The sequence below is a fragment of the Emydura macquarii genome, unplaced genomic scaffold (genome assembly GCF_026122565.2).
Source record: "Emydura macquarii macquarii isolate MOO-44397 ecotype Brisbane River unplaced genomic scaffold, CSIRO-AGI_Emac_v2 contig_3148, whole genome shotgun sequence".
NCBI lineage: Eukaryota > Metazoa > Chordata > Testudines > Chelidae > Emydura > Emydura macquarii.
The window spans coordinates 23,075-32,826 of NW_027133285.1; the positions used below are offsets into that span (position 1 = coordinate 23,075).

At 47.8% G+C, this 9,752-nt stretch overlaps 1 protein-coding gene across 1 annotated transcript; it reads left to right on the plus strand.

Moving 5' to 3' along the window:
- The first annotated feature begins 3,775 nt into the window (after positions 1–3,775).
- LOC137142110 (olfactory receptor 14A16-like) lies at positions 3,776–4,735 on the plus strand. Its single transcript, XM_067531342.1, has one exon. The coding sequence runs from the start codon at positions 3,776–3,778 to the stop codon at positions 4,733–4,735; it is 960 nt and encodes a 319-aa protein (XP_067387443.1).
- Positions 4,736–9,752: the final 5,017 nt, after the last annotated feature.

The window sequence follows — 9,752 nt, forward strand, 5'->3', positions numbered from 1 at the left end:
AGGGGGCAGCGCCGGGGACTCACCCTCTGAGTCAATCTCAGAGGGAGGCCACACCTCCCGGCACTTACGGTTCTGGGGAATAGTCTCTCGCCCCTCAGGGCACGCTATCAGTCTAGGGTCTGGCCCGCCGTCAGGCCAGCTGCGGGAAACAGAATCGACCCCTCAGACAAGGTGAGGAAGCAGTCTCTTGCCTATGTCTCGGGAGAGCAGGAAAGCAAACCCAGGTAGGCTCCAGCCCATGGTAGGGCAAGTGGCAGTCTATGGCCAGCCCTTTGGCAGGGCAGGGCAGAGGACAGCCGTCTCTAGTCCTTAGCAAGGGGAGTCAGTAGTCTATGGCCTGCCGGTCGGGGAGGGCAGGCAGAAGCATATGCACACACTTGAGCCCTTGGCAGGGTGAGCTGCAGTCTGTGCCCGGCCCTTAGGCAGGGCAGGGCAGTAAGGGACAGGTTCTGGCGCTAGCCAGCATCCACCCCAGGTCAGGGGGAGGAAGAGGGGAGGGGGAGGGGGACACAGGCCCACCCATCTCCACTGCGTCCCAGCCCAGGACGGGTCCCATCCCGTCACTGGGTCGGCAGGGCTCCAGCCGAAACGCGCCGACTCACTGCGAGCCGCAGCTCAGCCGCACCACAGCCGGCTTCCCTAGGCTCCTTCCTCCCGCCCTATGTCTAAAGTACCTGGGCCTCCCTCTGGGGTGCTGGGTTCGAGGGCGTGCAGGTGTCCCATGAATCCTTCTCCATCAACCAGTGGCAGCTCCGGAAACTGCACAGGGTCCTCTGCGGAGGGCAGCTCCTCCAAGTCCTCCGGCCCCCAGGCAGGGGGCAGCGCCGGAAGGTTCTCGGGGTCCCAGGCAGCAGGCCGCTCAGGCAGACCTTCCTCCGGGTCCCAGGCAGCAGGCAGCTCCTTTGGACTGGCAGAGCCCCACGCTGTGGGTAGGTCCGGCAGCTTCCCCTCTGCGTGGGCCTCTGGTACGGCCCTAGGCTCAGCACCAAGGCAAAGGTGTCCTTCTTCCTTGGTCACCAGCACCTAACTGAGCTGGCAGGCCTCAGTTTTAAAGGCCTGGCACCGCCCACCTGCTTCCGGTCAGGTGGTGTCCTTCTGGGATCAAACCCCCAGGGTGGGTGTGGCTGTCCTTCTGAGTCAATCTCAGAGGGAGGCCACACCTCCCGGCTATGGCGCTGTACAAAGATATTGTATCATTCCTACAAAACAAGTATACTCGCACAAGTATATTGTGGTAGCACCTAAAAACCACAGCCCTGGTGCAAGGTGCTGTACAAAGGTATTGTAACAGGCTGGCCTGCCCCTTTAACGGCCAGGGGCTCTGTGTCAGTTGGGAAAGGCCCAGGGATCCCTCTAAAGGGGTCTGTGGACAAGAGCTGTTGGAAGCAGAGTGGCCCCTGCTCTGGAGCAGCGAGATGAAAATAGACACTGGATCAGCATTACAAAGGGGCGCAGGCATCTGAAGAAGTTGATAGGCGCCTAGTGGAATTTACAGTAGCAGTTAAGCAGGGTAAGTGCCTAACTCCCCTTGGATGGCAACAGGACTTTTCCATGAGCTTTGGTAAATCCCACTAGGTGCCCGTCTCCATCTTTAGGTGCCAAAATCCCTTTGTAATCCTGGCCCACAGATAACACAGAAACTGGCTGGAGCCAAGGAACTCTGGGGGAGATCCCAGGGCCTGTTGCAGGCCGGAGAGTCAGACTAGAGGATCATAATGGCTTTAAAATCAAGCCATTGATAAACTTTTGCCTCTGGGTCCCTGCTTCAGAGCAGTGAAGGGCTCCAGGGAGTGAGTCCCACTAGCCCTTAGCAAACAAATGTGGATAAATTGCCTCCCCACAACATCACTCCTTTAATTTCAGTGCAGCTCACAGCCAGCTACACACAGCTCATCTGCAGAGAGTGGCAGATCTGAGTCTGGTTCTGTCAGGACAGTCCTAGAATGAGGGGAAAGGAGTCTCAGTTAGATGTGCTTTCAGCTTCTAGATTCTGGTTTAGAGATAGATATTGATCAAAGAATCCTTGTGCTGGATGACTGGATGCATCAACTGTTGGGGAAAAATCCACAAAGACCAGTACAGTAAGTTCACTATTTCAATTAAATATGTTGGGGAATCAAAATACAGGGGGAAATTAAGATGGTAACTATGAATTGCTATATGAACTCATTAAAACTTTTACTCTCAGTTTCATCAGATACCTGCTGCTGATTGGGATTTTTCCACCCTTCAGGAAAATTTTGACTTCTCATTGAAAACCCCAAATCCTTTCCTTTTTCTTTTAAGTTTTGACAACTGAAAACTTTCTGCCGAAAACTGGAGGGTTTTTAAATCACAAAACCGAAAACGTTTTGTTTTTGATTTTTCAGTTTCTTTACAAAACAATCCCAAAATGTTGGAGAAAAGCAGACAGATTCTGAGATTTGTTGGTTAGCTGAAAACCCAATCCCCATTAAGAACAATGCACCTGAAAATTTCCACCCAGCCTTAAACTTTAAATAACATTCGGGAACATTAAGATTTCTTGATTTCAAACCCATTTATTCTGTTGCATCTGTGTCATTTCTCTTTCAAAGGGATACTTGCCAGGAGCTAACAACTGAATAACTAGTAAAATTGATAGAGCACACAGACTATTTTATACAGACTAGTCCCTTTAAACGCTGGGTTAGAGCTGAACCAAGCAGCAAACACCTGTCTATCCTGACCCTTTTTAAGGACAAATAGGAGCTCTTGGGGAACAGAATTATCTCTTGGTTGAGCTCCAGACTGTTGCTGGCTGAGCATGGATGGGCATGCAGAACGTACACGTAACGAGACATGGGGTGATGTTTCCAAAGGTATTTAAGCACCTAGTGAGGTTATCAGAAGCACCTATGAGTGTAAATTTCATTGATTTCAAGGTTTGATCAGTGCATAGATGGTTCTGAAAATCCCACTAGGGGCCACAATACATTTTAAATTATGGACCAGGACCCCTCATCAAAAGATCTTGAAGGCCTAGTTGATAAGGCAGAGAAAGGGAGGGAGGGAGGGGAACAGTCACCATGAGGGGAAATGACTAGCCTAAGGTCACATATCAGGTCACTGGCAGGAACAAGAACAGAGCCCAAGTGTCCTGGCAACCACTGCACCACATAGCACAGAGTAAACAATGCAACAGAGCGGTAATGGAGGGATGAGATTGGCCCATTGTTACACGCAGGCAGAAGTGCAGCTGGGATTTAGTGCTGTAAATCAGCTGGGAAGCAGGCAGTAGCCGTCTAGGCACAGAGCTGGAGGGAGAAAAGCTGCCACTTACCATGCTGGAGGAGTCCACCTCATATTGCCCTGCAGCGTGGGAATCAGGCGGTGCTGGCATTTTAGTCTATCAGCTTCATGGCCAAGGTGTGAGGTTGGTAATGGTCACCATGGAAGGCCCTTCTTTGCGAGGATTGTTGGATTTGGATTTTACTTTGTTCCATCCTTCACTCTGCATTTGAACAAGCCTCTCCTTGAGAAACAGCCTCAGATGCAGTCAAGTAACAAAGTTCCATTGATTTTAAAGGAGCCAATCCAATGTACACCAGTGTGATAACACGCTGGATTGACTGTCAACGTGAGGAGCACTGACAACACCTAGTCATTGTAAATGACGAGTGCTCTGCACCTTTGACATTCATAGCATCAGATCTCAGGGAATGGGGAATCCGGGCCATTCCCTCAGTACCTCTAATCCTAACCATCGCCCATCTCATTCCCTCCACAGCCATCACACAATGGACTGAGGAAAAAAATGTCCAACCAAACCACCGTGACCGAGTTCCTTCTCCTGGGCTTCTCCGACGTTGGGGAGCTGCAGATTTTACACTTTGTGGTGTTTCTACTCCTTTACCTGGCATCCTTGGTGGGGAACCTTCTCATCGTCACAGCCATAGCCCTCGACCATCATCTTCACACCCCCATGTACTTCTTCTTGATGAATCTGTTGATCCTAGACCTTGGCTCCATCTCGGTCATCATCCCCAAATCCATGGTCAATTCCCTCATGAACACCAGGTCCATTTCTTATTCCGGGTGTGTCGCCCAAGTCTTCTTTTTCTCATGCTTTGCTTCAGCAAATGTTGCCTTATTGACCATCATGGCGTACGACCGATACGTCGCCATCTGCCAACCACTGCACTATGAGATGGTGATGAACAGGGGAGCTTGTGTCCAAATGGCCGCTGGTGCCTGGATCAGTGGCATTCTCAACTCTGCGCTACACACAGGGAAAACTTTCACAATCTCCTTCTGTGGGGGCAACACGGTGGATCAATTCTTCTGTGAAGTCCCCCAGCTCCTCAAGCTGGCCTGCTCTGACTCTTACCTCAGTGAAGTTGGAGTTATTGTCTTTAGTCTGTGCTTAGTCTTATGCTGCTTTGTTTTCATAACTATGTCGTATGTTCAGATCTTCACCACAGTGCTGAGAATCCCCTGTGAACAGGGCCGGCATAAAGCCTTCTCCACCTGCCTCCCTCACCTCACTGTGGTCACCTTGTTCTTTTGCACTGCCTCCTTTGCCTACCTAAAACCCACCTCCGGCTCAGCCTCAGATCTGAATCTCTTAGTGGCTGTTCTCTATTCCGTGTTGCCACCGATGATGAATCCGATCATCTACAGCATGAGGAACAAGGAGATCAATGGTGTATTGAGTAAATGGATGTGCTGGAGGTTATTCAGCAAGAATAAAATGTCCATATGTCTCCTTCGGTAGGAATTTCCTTCGTTGTTTCTTTATAAATATAATCATCTGATGACATTATTGCCTCCATCAGAGCACACTGTGCAATCTGTTTATGAAGAACTGGGTTTTAACACTAGTAAAAATCCAGGAAAACATAACCAAAGAAAAAAAGTAATTACTATAGGTTTATGTTAATGCAATTAAGATTGGAATATATCTATCTATCTATCTATCTATCTATCTATCTATCTATCTATCTATCTATCTATCTATCTACCAGGTACTGCTACCCATCACCATAGTATCTGATCACCTTGCTCATACTAACCATAGCAAAATCCTTTGTGTGGTCTGTGGCTCTTCTAAATTTTACGGATAAAAACTCTGACAGAGATATGAGCACATTTGTTCTTTGTGGTTTTTGTTCGTTAGTCACAGTTTTAGTTTATCTTTCTGTAATTGTTTGTTAGTTTTCTTTGTATCTGTGTTCTAGGTGGGTTTGGAAGCGGGAAGGCCTGGAGAGATGGTCAGTGTTTGGTTAGACAGGATTTTCAATATTTGACTTCTCTTGAGGGTTCCCATATGTCTTTTCTTTAATGGAGTTTTCTGAGAGAGCTGTAGGTTTTCTCCCCATAATGATAAAAGGGTGCAAATTCTTCGTGAAATGATTATACTGTTGGGATTATATTGTGTTATTGTTGATGTGTTGAGGGACAAAGAAACTCAGGTGGTGTCTATTTATTATTTTAACCCTCAATGACTATGTCAAAGCTGTATGCAGTGGATCTCTGTCAGTCCCAGGATATTAGAGTGACAAGGTGGGTGAGGTAATATCTTTTATTGAACCAACTTCTGCTGAGGAGAGAGATTAGCTTTCGAGCTACACAGAACTCTTCTTTCCCAGACCCTACCAGCTCTGTGTGGCTCAAAAGCTCATCTCTCTCATCTAGAGAAACTGGTCCAAGAAAATATTTTACTTCACCCACATTCTCTATGTAAAAGCTGTGTCAGTCTGGCTATGGTGGGAAGACTGCTTTGAAGAGAAACTTTTCCCAGTGTTCTCTAAAGAAACTCTAACTCATAGAATCATGGACTCATAGAAGATTAGGGTTGGAAGGGACCGCGGGAGGTCATCTAGTCCTACCCCCTGCTCAAAGCAGGACCAACCTCAGCTATATCATCCCATCCAGGACTTTGTCAAGCTGGGCCTTAAAAACCTCTAAGGATGGAGACTCCACCACTTGGAGTAATGACACCAAATTTGGATTCCATGGAAATAACTTCAAAGTAATTAGGATTTGGCCAATGGCCTATATACACAAATCATCCAGATTTGGCTGAGAGCTCCCTGGAGAAAGTGAGTGTGATGGAGTTGTAAGGGTCTGATTTCCCAGCTCATCTAGATCACCACCCACGTAGACTAGACCCACTGCAATCACTAGTTTAATACTGATGAGGTTCTGGCCCAAAGTCTCTCCACTCAGTAAAGACCTAAACACTGGTGTAAGTTACTTGACTGGGGTCATTTTGTTCTAGCCTGGGTATAGGTGGAAAAGTGCCATCACACTCTCTGATCTGTTATTCCATAAACCATCGTGAGTTGATCTACTCACTTCCAAGCTGAGAAAGGCTCTCAGAGGTTGGTCTGTTAGGAGTATTAGGATACCATCTTTGTGCATGGTTGTGTACATTACATATATGACAGAGAAAGCACGTGATTAGAGAGAGACACGTCCTAATACAACTTCATGATAGATTTCTATTTAATTGTGGATTATGTTAGCTAGGTAGTGTGATGATAGTAGGAGCAGCTGAGCCAATTAGGGACCAGCCAGCAGACAGAACCATTCCTTTTCCTAACACACAACCTCATAATGATAGATTTCTATTTGATTGTGGATTATGTTAGCTGGGTAGCTAGATAACAATTATTCTATTCAAATTATTGTGCTTCTTTTCCTGTTCATAATTGTCTATGTTCAGATCATGATTTTCTTATAAGTACTCCTTAATAAATATTATTTAACAAGGATTTTTTATGACTATATCTTACTCCATCGCTCATTTACAAAGAGCTCATCATAAGGACTCGGTGTTTGAACTTTGAGCTGTTTACACTGGATACATTTTAAATATGCTCTGGTTTGCATCTCTAAATAAATGGAAGTTTCACACTCAGGTTCCTGAGACATCAAAGGGCCAATTCTCAACTGGTTTAATTTGTCCTGGCTCTATTGACGTCAATAGATCTCTGAGAATTTACACGTAATTTGGATGATGTGGTCCAAACACCTATGATTATGAATTTAACACTCACTTTGAGTATTCTGTGCAAAGGCCCTGATCCCACAAGCCACTTCAGCCCATTCTTCACTTTAAACATCAAATTGGCCCCATTCAAGGGTCAAAGATGAACTCATGCTGAAATCCCAGCTGGTTATGGGTTGAGGCTATGGATACGGCTTCAGGCTAACACCAAACTGGTATCAGAAGCTGACCCTGTCCCCATTTCTTGCCTTTCCCAGTCAAATACAACTACAATTGGTGCACTGGAATTACTCTCTCCTTCTCTGGTCTGAATTCTTTACCTAAAATAACAAGCTTATGGCAAAGCTAGAATCTCTGGACCTTCTTCTGCAGACTCACCCGCCCGTTATGTCTGTTCATCCCCAACCTCCTGGAGGTCCCGCTCACCAGCAATGTCATCTGCAAGATGTTGACCAATGTGGCGAGCAATTGGGAGACCAGTTCCTTCCTAGTTTCCACACCCAACCCTACTTCTGCTTCCTAGTGGGCTTAATTGACTTCTTCTAACTGGTTGTCAAGTCCATCTCCCTGTCCCAGAAACCTCAGCTAAAGCCCCATAGTCCTGTCCAAGGGGGAGTTCCCCAGCACCTCGGCCTCTCTTGGACTCTCCTGTTTAACTCTACAGGGCTGCTTATTCAAGCCATTGTTAGTGTGTACACAGCTGTGTGCCACAACACAACAACTGAGGATCACCAATCCTCCAACACCTTTCCACAGTCCCCAAGAACCCCCCACACCACCGCCCTTTCTTGCCATCTATTCCTCAGTCCTAAAGTGATGTCCCATTGCACATAGTTTTGCTGAGCAGTCTGTCCCTACACACAGCTTCAGCACCAGCAACTGCCCAGTGTCTCCAGCCTGGCTCACTCGGGGTAGTTCTGTAGTCTGGGTCAACTGAGCCAGGCCAGGAATCCTCTTTTTGTGCACCCCCAGGACCTGAGCAAAGGTGACGTCAGGCAATGGAAGAGGAGGAGTGGCAATGAGGACTGGGCATCTAGGGGTGCCAGCGATGACCAGGCTGGCGCTCTCCCTGCACTACATTGCAGGACATCACAGGCGTCTCTCCATGCCGGGCCAGGAGGCAGTCCCTCCGGATGCGCCCCATCGCCCAGCAGAGTTAGCACCAATTATCCCCCATGGAGTAGGGGACCCAGTACTGGGTCCCTTGGTAGGGGACCAGAAACGAACCCTCGAGTGTCTCCCCAACATGCACCACAAGCGGCAGCTGGAGCTTCACCTGCTGGTGCAATGACAGGACGTGGTGGAGGGCAGGGTCCTTGCAGCTAAGTGGAAAGAGGCTGATGATGGACAGGGGCTTCCCCAGGGTAGAGAGGAGTGGCAGGCAGGCGACACTGGGGAGGAAGGGCAGGACAGAGGTGACCACCACCCATACGCCCAGGTCCTCCAGAGACTCCAGAGGGACATAGATGCCCCCCACCACCAGGCCCTTCTCCACCACCAGGCCCTTCTCCTCCTCAAAGAAGGACCAACCCCAACTAAATCATCCCAGCCAGGGCTTTGTCAAGCCGGCCCTAAAAACCTCTAAGGATGGAGATTCCACAACCTCCCTAGGTAACACATTCCAGAGCTTCACCACCCCCCTAGTGAAAAAGGTTTTCCTAATATCCAACCAATACCTCCCCCACTGCAACTTGAGACCATTGCTCCTTGTTCTGTCATCTGCCACCACTGAGATCAGCCTAGCCCCATCCTCCTTGGAACCCCCTTTCAGGTAGTTAAAGGCTGCTATCAAATCCCCCCTCATTCTTCTCTTCTGCAAAATAAACAAGCCTAGTTGCCTCAGCCTCGCCTCATAAGTCTTGTGCTCCAGCCTTTCCAAAAACAACACAAATGAGCAATTGTTAGGTCCTTACTCCGAATCCACTTATGTTTCCTGGTGGGCTTCATGGACTTCTTCCACCTGGTTGTCAAGTCCTTCAACTGCTATGTGATCATCTGAGACCTGCTGGCTGCTGGTTGTCACATAGTGAGGCCCACCTTTTGCAAAAGCACATCACTGACTAAGCCCTGGTCTACACTTACTTGGAAATTCGGCGGCAGTCGACAGAAGTTATGCAGGAAATTAGCAGGAGGTTTCTAACCATCAGAGCAGGAAGGTTCTGCAAGAGCCTCCCAGTCAGAATTGTGGGCGAGCTACTTAAAGAGCGAGGTGGAGAAATGTCCGAGTGGGGTTGTAGGAGGTGGTTGTTTGTGATGGTGGGGGCAGTAAAAGTTTCACGTTCCTAAAGCTCATGCTTCAGGGTTTCAGATGGCCATCGACAGGGGTCAGAAAGGGATTTCCACCCCACCTCCTCTTCAGTGCAGGTGTTAGAGCTTGCAGTAAGCATCTCCCAGTCCTCCCCATAATGCCCCAATAAAACCAGAGAAGACCATACTCTATAGCCTCCCTCATTTCAGCCTCCCCCAGTACAACTCAAGCTGTGAATTTAAATTGATATGGTTAAAGGAAAGCAAAAAGTGAGGTGGATGTTCTTAATTCAGTTTAAACCAGATTATTCTGGTTTAGTTCAAATCAATTAGGAATAGGTTTTAGTTGACCTGAAATCAGCTTCTTTGAGACCAAAGTAAGTTTGTCCACACACCGGTTTAGTTATGTCACTTTAATAGCCAGGTCAAGTTATGCCCATTGCTAAGGCCTAAATTGTTAAGAAAGGAAGATTTTTATACTGTCCTTCAGCAAAAGGCAGATTTATATTTTCGACGGACTGGCAGACAGCGA